General features: G+C 43.0%; 1 protein-coding gene across 5 annotated transcripts in view; it reads right to left on the bottom strand.

Annotated features, from left to right (window-relative positions):
- Nucleotides 1–17444, bottom strand: part of CORO1C (coronin 1C) — a 90963-nt gene that overhangs the window by 13903 nt on the left and 59616 nt on the right. For all 5 annotated transcript variants that reach the window (XM_049619202.1, XM_049619206.1, XM_049619204.1 and 2 more), the window contains 2 exons: nucleotides 14750–14872; nucleotides 385–514 (listed from right to left, as the gene is read on the bottom strand). In XM_049619202.1, coding sequence (XP_049475159.1) covers nucleotides 385–514; nucleotides 14750–14872 — 253 coding nt within the window. The remainder of the gene's footprint in view (nucleotides 1–384; nucleotides 515–14749; nucleotides 14873–17444) is intronic.

The following is a 17444-nucleotide window of genomic DNA, read 5'->3' as shown; positions in this document are numbered from 1 at the left end:
CCCCGAAGTTGGCAACAACATCAGAGCTGGCACCCAGGGCTCCCACCAGGGATCCTCCTGCTCTATCAAGAATAACTAAAACTGTGGTCCATGAAGGGCCCCAGCAGGAGCCGTGCATCTGCTGCATTTATAGGTAAGCACGTGTCTGTTCATTTCTCTAAGCAAGAAGTCTTGAGTCAGACTGCCAATGCAGCCTTCACACACACACACACACACACACACACACACACACAGACACGCGCACGCACACAGGTGTGCAGGCAGGCTAGAGAACCGCTGCATCTCAGCACCTCAGCATGGATTCCTAATGAGCTGCTTCAAAGCTGTGGAGCACACATCAAAATGCACTGGCTACTGCCCCCTCCCCAACTGCTCGGCTCCCACCTGCGCTAAGAAGGACGTTGCGGGCAGTCGGATGCCAGGCCACGATGCCAACTCTCTTCGAGTGGCCCTCTAAAATCACCACAGGTTCGGTCAGGGAAAGGGTGAGTCCATTTTCTGGGATCTGCCACACCTGTTGGGAAAGGAAGCGAGAGGATCCACGTGAGGTAGGACCTTTCACGATCACCCTTCCTTGACCATCCGGTTTGCAGACGCAGACGCGCTCTGCATAAACAGAACACACACTGACTGGTCTTTGGATGAAAGGCGGAATACCGCACGTCGACTCTATGCAGCTGTTTTTAAAATGGACTACGATATTAAAGATCAGAACATCCACCAGGCCTCCAAAACGCTGCGTCCCCACTTTTATTTAACAGTAGTTGACATTTTATTCTAAATTCTGTTAAATTCAAAACTCTCTGACTAGAAGCATATAGAAATACTTAAGAGAAAAAGGGACAACGACCGAGGCCCCCATGAGAGGCAGCACTGGGGTGATGAGCCCTCGTGGAGCCCACGGGTTTTGAGGGGAGAGACGCCACCCACCAGAGCTCTTGGGATGGTGCAGCGTTTAAAACATCATGATTTCTCTAGTTTTACGTTTGGAAAATAAAAATACACGTAATAGTTCTGTAACATCTACTACAGAAAAACCTTACAAAGAAACAAAAGATAAATTTGGCCTCATGGAAATTTAAAGCTTTGTGTTTCAAAGGACATGGAAAGAAAAGCTATAAAGAACTCTTACAAATCAACAATAAAAGTAAAATAACCCAATTTTTAAAATGGGCAAAGAATCTGGACATTTCTTCAAGAAAGATATACAACTAGTTTTAAGGCACATGAAAACACGCTCAGTATTATTTAGTCATTAGGGAAATGCAAATCTAAACCACAATAAAGCATCAGTTCACGCCCACGGGCGGCTGTAATCAAAAGGCAGATACCGAGTGCCGACGAGGATGTGGGACAGTCAGGGCCCCCACACACTGCTGGTGGGATACAAAATGGTGCAGCCACTTTGGAAACGAGTCTGACAGCTCTCAAGTGATTAAACACGAGAGTTTATATGGCTTAGCAACATCACTCCTAAGGTAACCCAAGAGCAATGAAAATATATGTCTACGCAAAAACTCGTATGTGAATGTTCACAGCATCATTACTCATAAAGGCCAAAATGTGGAAACAGCCCAAATGCCCGGCAACTGAGAAATGGATAAACAAAATATGATAGATCTATATACAATGGAATATTACTTGTCCCCAAAAAGGAATTAAGTACTGATTCATGCTACAATATGGATGAAGCTCGAAAATATTACGCGAAGTAAAAAAAAAACTAGGTCCACATATCGTAGGATTTTGTGTATATGAAATGTCTGGGACAGAAAAATACACAGAGACAGAAAGTTGATTAGTGGCTGCTTAGCGCTGGGGACTTCGGGACAGTGATAGTGAATGGGTACACGGTTTCCTTCTGGGGTGATGAAAAACATTCGCAAATGGTCTCTGGGGATGGTTGTACGTATCTGTGAATAAATCGAGACCACCGAATTGTACACTTTAGATGGGTGAACTGTATGTGAGCTGTAGCTCAATGAAGCAGTTTAAAAAATGCTTCTGACTGGTGAAGCCACACAGGATATTCATATCTTAAATGGGGATGTGCCTGCATGATGGTAGAGGGGGTCGGGGATGGGAAGAACATCAGACGGAAGGGATAATAAGACACTACGACAGAGGAAGACATGAGTTTTAAAAGATTAAGAGAAACCCTCTATGAAGGAAGAACCGAGTAACAACTAAGCCGAATAGCACCAAGAATCCTGTAGAAAACCAGACATTAAGTAATACTTAAGTTTGTGAAAAGGTTCAAGTTTAAAGTAATTATCTTTTTACATACAGAGAGTAAAACACATTAAATATGTTAATATATTTTAAATTGTTTGTATATTTAAAATATATTTAAAAATTAAAATGTATTAAATAAGTATTAATGTATTCAAATAAGTAAATTTACCACCAAAAAACATTTTAAGGAACTAGTTCACGAAAAATTTAGAACTTGCCAGTGAAAAATCATGCTCAACAGTGGAACAAGTGAGAAACAGAATTTTCCTTTGTTGGGGATTTTTAAGGAGGAGACAAACAATGTCTGTTTTCAACTGCTTAGTGGAAGGCAAAGATCTGGATTAGATGGGTGTTTAAGGTTCAGCTCAGTTCTGCTGTCCTGCAAAAAATTAGAAGAAAAAGTTTGCCATCCTGAAGAATGGGAAAAAGGCATGAATTAAGTGATCGTTCATTCTTACGGCTAAATTCTGCCCAGGCTAACTACAACCCCTTACACCAATCACGGCAAAATAAACCTGGCCTTTTGAGGGCCTGAGTTGAGGATGTCACCTAATTTCCCCTGAACCCTCACCATTCAGCAAATTGTCAACGGTGCAGGTGTGAACGAGCACAGAAAGCAGAAGGAAAACCTACCTTGCCCCTCTTCTCCACCAAACAGACCTGAGCCATGGCCCCCTCCCCCGGAGAATGTGGGTATCTGCTGAACACCCCCAGCACTATAGGTCGCTTTCATCCCATACACATTACTTTATAATCAAAGGTTTATGATTGGTAAAACAGCTCCAAATTGAACTTAGCTATCTGAATGTAGAGCAGGTCTTGTGTTTTGTTGTTGTTGTTTTTTAACATAAGGAACAGAAAACAACTGCTGATTTGATCAAAGCATGAAGTCAGAGAAACAATTACGAAATGGGACTTTAGTGACTCAACAGGAAATGCATTCTCCAAGATGAATTCCGACCCGGGCTTAGAACTGGAAGAGTGGCAATACCACCTGCCGTCTCCAGATGGCACCCCAACCACGGGCTGCTGGTTTTCTTGCAAGGTCTGCGACACCTCTGTACCCCGCTCTGACCACAATTAAATAGCGTGTTCTCTAAATCCCGAATGGGGCATGGAGTGACGGAAGGCTTTGTTCAGAGCCAGCATTTCCAATCTTAAACATGAAGGTGGAAGCGGGGCCCACGATGGAACTTTACCTTCTCCTGTCTCTAGCTTCTCCCTCATTCAGGTTTTCCTTGGATGGCAAGGGAATTTTAATGATGAGGCAAAACACTTATATAATTTGTAAAATAAGGAAACTATTCCTTTTTTAATTTCACCTTTAGAAGATTCAATGGTTCCTAACCCACTTTACCACCTTGGTCGCTCGTTCACACAACACATCTCTCGAGTAGCCACTATGAGGCAGGCTCATTACCAGGCAAGGGGGAAAAAGGGTGAGCACGCACGGGCCCTGCTCTCAAGGGGTGTACAGTCTAACAGAAAGCAGAGACTTCTAGGAGACCAAAAATCAAACATAAGTGGTGTGATGTGGGGGCTTGGAGCATGGGCTCCAGAGCCAAATAGACCCTGGTCCAAACCCTGCCTGGGCCACTTACACCGATGGTCCTGGGCAAACTTTCTAGGGCTGCTGTGAGGATGAAATGAGTTCATAAGCCCTGGAACAGTGCCTGGCATACAACCTGTGCCCCCCAAACGCAGAGACAGAACAATGCGATGCTTAAGAACGTGGGCCCCAGACCTAGAACAGATTGTTCAATTCCTGATTCTGCCCGGTATCACCTGCATAACCTTGGAGACCTGCACCTACACTTGCTGGGCCTTAAGTTTTCCTCACCTCTAAAATGGGAATAACAATGAATCTGCTTTCGTCGGGGCCGTCTGGAGGACAAATGTGGTGACATGAAACTGAAATGTTTAGAGCGATGCCTGTCGTGAGGCAGGCTCTTGGCGAGCGTCAGCCGCTGCTGGCCCTTGTCTTGTGCACCAGGAAACCGCACGGCGTACGGAAGCGGCGCTCCGCTGCCGTAAGCCACGTGCTGAGCGAAAACGCGGGCGTCGTGAGGTTGCTTCCTTGCTCTCCCCGGCTGGGACGTTCAGGAAGGCCCTCTGAGGGAATGACCTCTCGTAGTGGCCAGGACTTAGAGGGAAGAAGGGAGGGGTAACACAGGCATGAGGATTTACAGCGGGAGGAGACAGTGGCTGGAGACGACGGAACCGCTGCCTCCGCTGGTGGGTCGCGCACTGTGGGCTGCGGGAAAGAGCTGGAGACCCGTGAGCTTTTCCACATCGAGCGAGCACGCCCCCCTGGCTGGTGCCCACTAGCCCTACTCACAGGCTGTCCTTACACGGCTCTCTGCCCTTTTTAGGGTTGTCCGCAGCTTCCAAGCGGTGGCCTTCCAGTCCGGACTGAAGAGGTCTCACCAGCGGCAGGGCAGGGACAACAAAGCAGAAGGCCGCTCGGTACATGTTTAGTCTTCTTGTGTGTAATGTGGGACGCGGGCTGGTGCGGAGAAAGGACGCCGGCCTGGCTCCTGTCACAGCTGGGACGCTAACTGGCTGTGTTAGCATTAAGAAGGGGTTTCACTCCCGGAAGCTTCAATTTCCTTGCTTGATACGGGGCCAGGATCCGCTTACAGGCGTTACTGGAAGCATCAAACGAGCTAAACCACCTTGCGTACCCAAAGCATTCCCCTAATGTGAAACAGCGCAAAAAGGGTGACCTTCGACAGACCAGTTACTGCCTGGACTGGTGTTTCCTAAGCTTTAAAATGGGACATACTCTTGCCTTACTGTGCTGTTATAATGATTAAATATAATCATTGCACATAAGGGCTTATGAAACAGGGCTTGACCAAAAAAATGCTTATTGTACGTTCGTGGTTATTTTTCTTGCTGTTACTATGACCCCTGCATATATTTTCAGGGTGTGAACATCAGGATTTCCTTCAAGAACCTTGTCTTCAAATTAATTCAGCACTTTCTAATTTACATCCAAGGTATTATGTGCGAAAGCTCTAATACGTGCCTAGGCCAATTAGCACAAATGAGAACAGCTCTGATCTCTATGCGGGTCTATTAGCATCTGTTACCGTGGCTAAAGCTAGTACTCCAAAACCAATCAGCTTTTTCAAAAACACGTCAGTGAGCAGAGAGGAAAACAGGAGTCAACCACCCTCTCTCTGCTGTGCCCAGACTGAGCATTTCAGCACGGCAGGGACAAGCTATCTCTTTCCTCCACTTGATTTTTTTGCTTTGTTTTGTTTTTCAAATCATACTGTGTATTCCTGAGATTTTCTATTTGGACTGGACATTGCTATGGCAATGTTTCGTTCTGGGGGGGGAAAAACCCATAATCAGTCCCAAGGGCTTCCACATGAAAAGTGAATCAATCAGTAAAAACCCATTGTGGTTCTGGAAAAAAAAAAAACAACAACTTTTAAGTGCATGTTCAGGAACTAATGTATCACTGGAATCCTTTTCAACATGTGGAATTTGAAAATGGAAAAAGGACAGCTCAAGAGAACAGTTCCAATAAGAAAAAAGGGATGAACGGGGTGCCTGGCTGACTCAATCAGTGGAGCCTACGACTCGATCTCAGGGCTGTGTGCTCAAGCCCCACGTTGAGTATAGAGATTATTTAAAATCTTAAAAAAAAAAGAAAAAGAAAAAGAAAAAGAAAAAAGTGATGAAAATGAAACGTGGGTTTCTCTCAAGGAGTAATTTTAAAGTGCAATTTGTTTGATCGTTTTGTTAAATCTCAAACAGTGCAAAATTTAAACGTTACGGGAAGTGTTTCCAGACACCTCTTCCCTATTTCAATCACCCATTCTGAACTTGCTACTGGTCTAGGCACTAGGGCTACAGCCATAAAAAGGGCTATCCCCCCAAAAGGCTATATTTTTATATGCAAAGGAAACCAATTCCAAAGAGAAAATGAAGAAAAGAGATGAGAGGAGACGGGAGAAGGCTCACAGATTCTACAGCCGTTGCAGGATCCCCGACAGAGGCTGCCTATCCAATACCCACGGGGCAGCATGTAAGGAGTCAGGATGTGCCTCAGTGAACCATGACGTTAAGAACAACATTAGTTTTGGCAAAAGCAAGAAGTGAGAGCTGGGCTCTGATCTGCCCAGGATACAATACCCACTAGCAAACGGCCCAGATGCCATCTGCCGAATGACCAAGGGGTCAGAAATCTTGAGGAATTCACTCTCATCACCAACTACAATATCGCTTCCATTTTTATTTCCAGGCAAAAACTATTAGGAAAATTTATAACAGAAGCACCAACGTATAAAACAGGGAGTTTATCCTTGTTGATTTCCACCCAAGTGTAAAATTGATTTGGGAGAAGGGAAAAATGTCCACTTAAACTTCATTTGGGATGGGCTAGACACAAATAAGACAAATACTCCGCAAGATCTTTCCCTCTCCCTGACTCTGGAAAAGACAATTATGCAACCCACTGTGTGAATCAGCCATTTTTTGCATTTGTGTTTGATTACTACCCTGCAGATAAGCAACAGCACTGAATCGAGATCATTCACTAAACTTAACTTGGCTGCTCTTTGTGCTATGTAAAGCAGTAATATTTTCTTAGAGCTAAAGTCTTCCCAAGTAAAATACTTAGCAGCCACAATCTTTAAAACTCTCCGTGAGAACACACTGTTGGAGAAAAGAACTCACGGTATGAAAAGTCTGGAAAACCTAGGAGCACAGTCTAATTTCTGGGAGGAGGATTTGTAGAATTCCTTTTTGCCGGTATAAAACACAGCTTCAAAAAGTAGTACAAGAAAGGTAAACTATGCCAATATAATTCGCTTTTGGGGCTGCTTAAAGAAGCCATCTGTAAAACATGAAGGAATGTGCCATCAGCCTGGCATTCCTTTTCCTAAACCTGCGATCAAAGGGACATCACTGTCATTGAATCAATGCTTTTGCCACATTAACAAATCAGTGCCTAACTGCTCAGTGGAATTAGACTATTAATACAAAAAGCGGGGGGGGGGGGGGAGGTTCTAAATATTTTTTAATGTTTATTTTTTTGAGAGAGAGACAGAGTGTGATCAGGGGAGGGACACAGAGAAAGGGAGACACAGAATCCGAAACAGGCTCCAGGCTCTGAGCTGTCAGCGCAGAGCCCGATGCGGGGCCCAAATCCACAAACTGTGACATCATGACCTGAGCTGAAGTCAGATGCTTAACCGACTGAGCCACCCAGAAGCCCCAGTACAAAAAGCAGTTTTAAAAATTAACCTAATTCTTTTATAGTTCATTTGACAAAGTTGGTTCTACTGTATTTTTTTTTTTTACTGAATATTTACTAAAGATATTCTCATTGCTATGAATCTGCTATAGCTACACTGTAAAAAATAGTAACTCACTATGTATTCATAGCTTCCTCGTTGCTGTTGTTATTTTACGTGTAAGGCAACTGAGGCTGAGAGCATTTAAGTGGCCTATACACATGCTCCCAATTCTCCATCTTGAGCTTTTCTCAGTATTCTTCCCCTGCTATAATGAGGCTTTGTTACACTATCTACTATTTGTAGCTCTGGGTTACCACCAACAGCCTAGGCTTGGGAAACTAAAGAAAGCTTTTCTGTTTAAAAAAAAAAAAAAAAAAAATGGTGTCGGAGTGCTTGGCTGGCTCAATCAGTAAGTACGCGACTCTTGATTTCAGGTTGTTGAGTCCGAGCTCCATGTTGGGCACAGAGATTGCTTAAAATATAAAGTAAACATAAAATTTAAAAATGGTTTTGTCTGAAACTGTCTGATCTATCATACAGTGTTCTTTTACCTTTAGGAGAGCAAAGTGGAAAATGAGGTATTAAGAGGTGGGGTAGGAGACAATCAACTATTTCTTCAAAATTTCATTTCAACTGCTAAGCTACAAAAGCTTCTTGTAATTGCCCCAATAATAAAAACAAATTTGGGGGACCTTAAACGATTAAAATATCAGTGCCATTCTTAAGAGCTTAAAAAAATAAACTAGGGGGAGGATTTACCTCAAAGCATGACTCAATTTACAAAATGTTTAGTCTGGCAATACCAATAAAAGGACAACAAAGAAAATTCTGGAAGGATGGTGGTGTTAGCGGCAAGCACAGTTTTGGGATCTTCCCAAATCTCTCCATAAAAACACAGAGCAAGCAGATAACAAAACAAAAACCCAGAACTAGGTGATAATCCCCAAATGCAAGTGGGAGGAGGAAACCACCAATAACCACGTGACCTGTGTATTATCTATCGGTCTCTGTGTGGAAAAGTCATGGGGCAGCAATGGGGTGCTTCACAGACCTGACACCAGTAGGCCCCTATGGCACTAGCAATGGAAACTGGGAAGGTTTTTGTCCTCTCCAATAGCTGGTGAGGACGGGGACCTGAATACAAAGGTCTGAAGGGGCTGGAGCAATCTAGACTTCGGATCCCGTACTCCACAGGTCAACCAGAAAGGGCTCCTTTCCGAGACAGGCCCCACAGTGAGAAATTCCAAGGAATGGAAACAAATCTGAGAAAGACAGAAGTCAGAGGGGCAAAGGAATGAGCAAAAACAAAGAAAGGCAGGCTAGGAAATCTAAGAAAGCAAGCCACCGTGATTCTGAACGCCCCCTGGAAAGGACAGACGGGGGGAGGGGGGGGGAGCTCTGTGAAGTTAGGTTGGCTCTGTGCACTAAGCCAGCTCCGAATGACTCTAAATGCACATGGAAATAAGAAGGGGCACCTGGGTGGCTCAGTCGGTTAAGCGTCCGACTTTGGCTCAGGTCATGATCTCGCGGTTCGTGGGTTTGAGCCCTGCATCAGGCTCTGTGCTGATAGCTCAGAGCCTGGAGCCTGCTTCGGATTCTGTCTCCCTCTTTCTCTGCCCCTCCCCTCCTCACGTTTTCTCTCTCTCTCTCTCTCTCAAAAATAAACAAAAGAAATTTAAAAGGAAAAAAAAGCCAAGGCCCCCCAAATTACTATAAGAAACAAAGAGAATAAGGCATAGAATAGCATTCCTATAAACAATAAAAGAATGCTAAGAAAGGAGGCACGAGGGTGGCTCAGTCGGTTGAGTGGCCGACTTCGGCTCAGGTCATCATCTCACAGTTTGTGATTTCGAGCCTGGCTGGGATCTGTGCTGACAACTCAGAGCCTGGAGCCTGCTTCAAATTCTGTGTCTCCCTCTCTCTCTGCCCCTCCCCTGCACATGTTCTGCCTCTCAAAAATAAATAAACATTAAAAATTAAAAAAAAAAAAAATTAAAGAAAGAATGCTAAGAAGGTATGCTCAAAAAGAGGTAAAAACCATCACATACTATTTCAAAACAAAATAAAATCCAGGACACATAAATCAGAACTTGAAAAACTCAAAAGTAAGGTAGAAAAATTTTTTCAAAATTAGAAATAAGGTTGGGAGAAAAACTAAACAATACTGGAGACAGGTAAAGAAGACAAAGCATATGGATTAACAGGAGTCCCTGAAGAAGAAAACCAAGGCAAGAAAACAGAATACAAAGACTGTAATTGAAGAAAACATTCCTGGGAGGGGGAAGAAGACCTGAAACCTTATACTGAAAGAACGTACCATAGGGCGCCTGGGTGGCTCACAGTCAGTTGAGCATCCAACTCTTGATTTTGGCTCAGGTCATAATCCCAGGATCATGGGACTGGGCCTCAAGTCAGGCTCCACACTGGGTGTGAAGCCTGCTTGGGATTTTCTTCTCTCTCTCTCCTCCCCTCTCACCACCCTACCTCCCCCCGCCCCCAGCTCGTGGGCACATGCTCCAGCTCTCTCTTTAAAAACAAAGCCAAACCAGGGCGCCTGGGTGGCACAGTCGGTTAAGCGTCCGACTTCAGCCAGGTCACGATCTCGCGGTCCGTGAGTTCGAGCCCCTCGTCGGGCTCTGGGCTGATGGCTCGGAGCCTGGAGCCTGTTTCTGATTCTGTGTCTCCCTCTCTCTCTGCCCCTCCCCCGTTCATGCTCTGTCTCTCTCTGTCCCAAAAATAAATAAAAACGTTGAAAAAAAAAATTAAAAAAAAAAAACAAACAAAAAAAACCAAAGCCAAACCAAACCCAAAAACATACCACAAACCACGGAATGCCAACTCAGAATGACCAACAATATTCTAGCAAGATTACTATTATATTAAAAAAGGTTTTTTTTAATGTTTATTTATTTTTGAGAGAGAGCAGAGCATCAGCAGGGGAGGGGCAGAGAGAGGAGACACAGAATCCGAGGCAGGCTTCAGGCTCTGAGCTGTCAGCACAGAGCCCGACGCGGGGCTCGAACCCACGAACCGTGAGATTACGACCTGAGCTGAAATCGCGTGCTTGCTTAACTAACTGAGCCAGCCAGCCCCATAGATCACTATGTTCTAAGAAAAAAAAAATCTTATGAACATCTAGGCAAAAAGAATATATGGTTTACAAGGAAGAAAGAATTAGATTATCTGATTTGTTTTGACAACAACACTTTATGACAAAAAAAAAAAAAAAAAAAAGGAATAATATATTTACATACTTGAGTAAGGACTGTGAACCAAAAATTTTATATCCAGAAAAACTCACCTTCAAAATTGTAAAGATCACAGACCAGCTATTATCTATGTAGAAGAACTTAGAAAATATTGTTCCCATGAGCCTTTTCTTTTGATTCCATTCTTGGGAATTTCTCCTCAGTGTGGGGCCTGTCCAGAGGCGAGCACTCTCTGGTTGGGTTCTAGTGTACTGAGGTCTAGAATCTACCTGGGAAGGAGCTTCAGATGGTCTAAGTGACTAGAAAGAGGTCGACATAAGGACCTATGGAGAGCACTAAATACGGATACTCACAGAACTAAGGAGAGGCTGTTAAATATAATGGCTATGTGATCTTGGAATTACAGAGCACCTCATTTTATTTTTTTTTATTTATTTTTATTTTAGAGACAGCAAGAGTGGAGTTTGTGCAAGCTGGGAGAGAAGGAGAGGGAGAGGGAGAGGGAGAGGGAGAGGGAGAGGGAGAGGGAGAGGGAGAGGGAGGGGGAGAATCTTAAGCAGGTTCCATGCTCAGCAGAGCCTCTTGTGGAGCTCAGTCCCACAACCATGAGATCATGGCCTGAGCCAAAGGACACTCAACCAACTAAGCCACCCCAACACCCCCAGAGTACATCAGTACATCATTTTTTTAAAAACAAATTTAATGTTTATTTATTTTTGAGAGACAGAGTGTGAGCAGGGGACGGGCAGAGAGAGAGGGAGACGCAGAACCCGAAGCAGGCTCCAGGCTCTGAGCTGTCAGCACAGAGCCTGATGCGGGGCTCGAACCCACAAACCGTGAGATGATGACCTGGGCCAAAGCTGGACATTTAACCGACTGAGCCGCCCAGGCGCCCCCATCAGTACATCATTTTTAAAGAGGGAGAACAGAAATAGCGCAGATTAAAAAGTTGTAGCTTTCCGGGGCTCCTGCTTGGGATTCTCTCTCTCCCTCTCTCTCTGCCCCTCCCCCACTTGGAGGATTTTCTCTCTTTCTCTCTCTCAAAATAAATAAACATTAAAAAAAAAAGTTGTGGAAACTATTTTCAGTAATCATAAACTGATTTATGGTGGTCACAACAGTATCTTTGCTTTGAATCTGTTGTATGTAATAGTAATAAAGCATGAGACATGGGACAGATCAGGGCAGTCTAATTCACCCCTGAGCCCTTCAGACCCCGGATTCTCAGTATGCAAGAAGGTAGAGATGCAATAGTGAAGGTTAGATTAAAACTATATAGTCCAGAATTTTAACAGGGAATATTAAAGTGAGGTCACGTGGTATCTTATCTTTAAATATATATGTATATTCTAGCCCCATTTACTGCCAAGTCTTTAAAAAGTGATCACCATGGTAACAATGACCATTCCTAGCACCCAGAATGTGATCTAGAAATTCTATTTTCCATTCAAAGAAATCAGAGCAGGGCACCTGGGTGGTTCAGTAGGTTAAGCGTCCGACTTCGGCTCAGGTCATGATCTCCCGGTTCGTGGGTTCGAGACCCGCATCGGGCTCTGTGCTTACAGCTCGGAGCCTGGAGCCTGCTTCGGATCTGTGTCTCCCTCTCTCTCTCTGCTCCTCCCCCGCTCATGCTATGTCTGTCTATCTGTCTGTCTGTCTCTCTCTCTCTCTCAAAAATAAACATTAAAAATTAAAAAAAAAAAAAAAAAGAAAGAAACCAGAGCTTCGGAGAGAAATGACTGATATGAAGTTAGGTGAAGAGATGTCCAAGATGAGCACGGAGCGCCTTACCATACCAAATACCAGGGAAGCTATCAAAAACAACCAGGGTATGTCAAAGGACTCAGGAACCTTGAACAAGTTCCTATTAACAGAGAGTGGATGACCTGGGCTTTGAGATAAGAATTGTAATGAATCAAAACCCACGAAAGATGTTCCAATCCATGAATTCAAAATGACATGAAAGGGGGAAAAACCCTAACTGGTCGTCTTCTGAGAAAGAGAGAGAACCAATTCATTATCTTGAAAACTGAGTAAACAAAAGGAGAGATTCAAGCATCTGTCCTACTTTCCTATATGAACAGTACTACTGGCCAAATAGTAGATAAGAGAAGGCATCCCCTTACAATTTTTACCTGCTAAAAATTGAAAACAAAGTAACACAATTTAATATCACCATTTTGCGACCCCTAAGGATCTGCTGGATCTGGGTGCTGAACATCAACGGCTGCACGAATCATCCTGGTATCACGGGCCTCTTGATCAAACAACATAACACTAGCTATCATCTTGCCAAGGGGATCGAGCCTGAACGTGATCACACTTCAGGATCCAGCTGTCAATTTATAGGGAATTTAGAGGACAGAGGAATATGTTGAAATGCACCATGCATGTGCAATCATCAGAAACTAAGTTGAAAGATGCAGGTCGAAGGAGGGGCTTCTTCATCAGATTTATTGTCAAGGACAAGAAAACGATGGAAGAGGAGCCAAGAGGTTACAAAAGATGTACCAAGTTCTTTAAAGTGGCAAGACTGAGCTATAGCGTCTAGAAATACACGTTTGGGTGATTAAAACCATGGAGAATGACGAGGGGGAGTAGCGGATACTTTTGGAGGGAGGGAGGTGGGGGGGGCGGTGTTTATGACAGGGAAGGGGCACAGGGAGAGTCTGAGAAGGCTGGCAAAGTTCTATTTCCTGACCTGGGCAGTGGTTATACGGGATTCACTTAACTGAACTCCCTTACCTGTTTATTTAGCGTGTTTTATAATAAAAAGTGTTTTTTGTTTGTTTGTTTGTTTTATTTTTCAGATGAATCAAACTTGCTTCTTCAAGAGAAGTTAATACTCTCAGTTTAAGATTTGGGCATCAAGGGTCTAAACAATGTTCCTTTTCTTTAGTAAAATGTGTCTGCAGCCATGAAAATGATCAATTTAGCAAGGCACACTAAGCAGAACAGTTCCTTTTAACATATTTCCTTAATATGATTTGGCTGCCAAAATTATGAAATCACAGGAGGAGCTCTCCTCAGCCAAAAGTCCATGAGGAAAAATGAGTAAATGTTTAAATGACACAGTTCAGGAATTAATTTGTTTATGTCAAATAATTTTAATTAATAAAGCCTTCCACACACGGTTTCTAAGTCTGGCTCAGTCCACAGAAAATGAAGAGGGAAATAAGAGTGGTCTCCAAGCTCTGCACCTGACATGCGTGAGAGCGCCTGTAACTGACGCAGGCACGGCCTTCACTTAGCTCAGCTCTTAATGCATTTCTCCCCATCTGTGCCTATGTTAACCTTTCAACATATCTGGGGCTAGGATTAAAAACTGATCCAAACCCACAATTACATTTCAAGGCTAAGAAGAACATAATCAAGAACAAGACGCTTGACATTAAAAAGCATCCCAAAGCCTGGTTTCACACATAATCTGCTTTTGGAATCTAAATGGGGGAATGTAAAGAACTTACTTTAAAATTCTTTCATATTGTTTGTCTACCTGAATAAGAAGGAATTTCTTAACCAGGGTCAAACTAGACAGAACACACCTTCTGACGTTAGCTTGAAAATAAGCACTTCACTTATTGCAAAACTTTTCAATTTCCCAATATATGCGATATATCCCATTTTACATGTATAACCTTTGGCATCTTATTTCACTATAAAGATTCCATTCATGTTGGTAGTTTCTTTCCTTTGGGGGGAGGGAGAGGAGTTATGTGGTCCAATGGCATTCACAGAATTACTGGAAGGTCATTTTACTGTCCTCAAAATCTTCCCATGGAGCAGACGTGACAACAGCCAATAAGCACGTCCACATGCACGCTCATACAAAAGAAGAAGAAAAACAATACAGTACAACCTCTTTGATAGAAGAGCTTATAAAAGGCTTGGCTATAGTTGTCCTTTCATCTCACTAAATCATGGTATAATCCAATGGACAATCAAAACTGCTATGACTTTCTGCTTTTCAAGCCTCTGCACACACATGCGTTTTGAAAGTCGTAGGTAGGTCTCACTGGCCTGTGTGCATGCCACCCCCTGGGAGCTTACCATAACCGTGCAGTCCTCTGAACCGCTGGCAATGACCTGATCGTTGTGTGGGCACCAGTCTATGTCGAGCACCGGTCCCGTGTGGCCACATACTGTAGGGTAGGATTTGTCAATTCGACCAGTCTGAAAGAAGAGAGAAACAAACGTACTGTGTAACACCAACACCACAGAGTTTGTAGGTTTGTTCAGAACCATTTTTCCTTTATTACCTTCACCCCAAACTCTCAAGTATCTATGTATCACGGTCAATGTCAACTAGTAAGAACTGTCAAGTTTTATGTCCAGAAATAGCTACTGCCAAGGACATGCCACCAAATTACAAGGATCCAAATTTCTAGAACCACAAAGATTTTTATTTAATCAACTGCATTAGCAGACATAGTGAACGAGAATGCTAAATCTTTTCACCAAAACACAATTTGTAAATTATAGGTGTGTTTTTACTGTTAAAAAAAAAAAACAAAAACTTGGTGTTACTCAAAATGTTAAATACAACTCTTAGTAAAATTAGCTAATACCCTTGAATATACAAATCACTAGTTCTGGAAATGAATGGCACTGTGAGCACACAAAGTTAGGGTAATAAAAAGAAAAGCTTTAGCTAATGCTTAGGGGCTCAATCTGTATAAGACTGTCTCAGTCTCTTTACTGTCTTTGATCAACAGAAGAATCAGCCAGACCAACTCATTAACACTAGCTTAGATCTCACCCATTATCTAGTCCACGTCTCGTTGAGAATACAATATTCAGGGGCGCCTGGGTGGTTCAGTTGGTTAAGTGTCCAACTCTTGATTTCGGCTCGGGTCATGATCTCATGGTTGGTGCAATCAAGCCCCACATCAGGCTCCATGCACAGCGTGGAGTCTGCCTGGGATTCTCTCTCTGCCCCTCCCTCACTCGTGGATGCTCTCTCTCTCTCTCAACGTAAACAAACATTAAAAAAACATTTTTCAATGCTGATCATAAGTAACCATCACGATATACTCACGTGACACATCTGAATCTAACAAGTCAATCTGGCTTATCAAGCCAATTTTGTGTTGACCAAGACAAATGCTATTGTAACAGGTACACAAAAGCTATTTCCTTTTTTAAACATGTTGGTGCAATCCATGCCGAGGTCCTGTATGCTCTAAAAGCGAGCGTACAACGAGGAATCATGGCCAAGCAAAACTGAACCTATTTTGTTGTTGTGTTATTCTCCTGTTAAGACAAGTCAGTACAACACTGGGGCAAGGCTTCCCAGAAAATTTTCAAGATCAAGGAATTCTGTGATTTCTCCACTGTGACTCAACTGTGGAAATGTCCCGAGAAGCAATTATGCTAAACACAAAGACCACAGTACTGAGAGTCAGACAGATATGGGTTCAAATCCAGACTCTACTGTTCAAACAGTGGGTGGCCTTAGGCAAGTCACGTAATCTGAGCTTCAGCCCATCATCTGTGAAAGGAGTGACAATAATACTCATCTCCCAGGATTACCGTAGGATTAAATGAAATAAAGTTTTTAGGTAAATCATAACTTGGTATTACAATTATCTGTATATGGTATGTAAAAAATTTAATTTTAGATATACCTCAGAGATATGGCAGGCTCTGGTACATATCAGTGCAATTAAAGTGAGTCAAATGAAGTTTTCAATTTTACTGTGTACACAAAAGTTGTATTTATACCATACTGTAGTCTATTAACTGTGCGACAGCATGATGTCTAAAAAAACACAATGCATAAACCTTAATTAGGGAGTACTTTATTGCTGAAGAATGCTAGCCATCATGTGAGCTTTCACTGAGTCATGATCACTGATCACATATAAACCATAAATGTAACAGCAACGAAAAAGTCTGAAATATTCCAAGAACGAACAAAATGTAATAGAGGCACAAAGTGAGCAAATGCTGTTGGGAAAATGGCATCGACAGACTTCCTCGATGGGGGATCGCCACAAACCTGGTTTGGGAAAAAAGAGTATCTGTGAAGTGCAATAAATGAGGTAAGCCTGTTTGTGGTTTATATACACAATGGAATACTACGTGGCAATGAGAAAGAATGAAATATGGCCTTTTGTAGCAACCTGGATGGAACTGGAGAGTGTGATGCTAAGTGAAATAAGCCATACAGAGAAAGACAGATACCATATGGTTTCACTCTTATGTGGATCCTGAGAAACTTAACAGAAACCCATGGGGGAGGGGAAGGAAAAAAAAAAAAAAAAAGAGGTTAGAGTGGGAGAGAGCCAAAGCATAAGAGACTCTTAAAAACTGAGAACAAACTGAGGGTTGATGGGGGGGTGGGAGGGAAGGGAGGGTGAGGGATGGGTATTGAGGAGGGCACCTTTTGGGATGAGCACTGGGTGTTGTATGGAAACCAATTTGACAATAAATTTCATATATTGGAAAAAAAAAATGAGGTAAGCCTGTATGGTGACTGGAATATAGTAAATACACAATATAAAACTACTTTTATTACTAGTTCCTCTAGTTTAATACATTAATTTAGTCTATCATTAAGAAGGACAAACACGTGTCACTTATGAACTCTCATGGGGCCCAGACGCTGTGCTGAGTATGAGAGACAGAGAAGTAAACACGGCAGCCCTGTCCTGGCGGGACGTAGAGGCCGTGTCAACCACCAAATACGGTGCAGCAGAAGACATGCGCCACAGGACAAGCACAGGTGGCAGGAACACAGAAG

This window comes from Panthera uncia (assembly GCF_023721935.1).
Source record: "Panthera uncia isolate 11264 chromosome D3 unlocalized genomic scaffold, Puncia_PCG_1.0 HiC_scaffold_8, whole genome shotgun sequence".
Lineage (NCBI taxonomy): Eukaryota > Metazoa > Chordata > Mammalia > Carnivora > Felidae > Panthera > Panthera uncia.
This window is presented reverse-complemented; position numbering and strand designations above follow the sequence as displayed.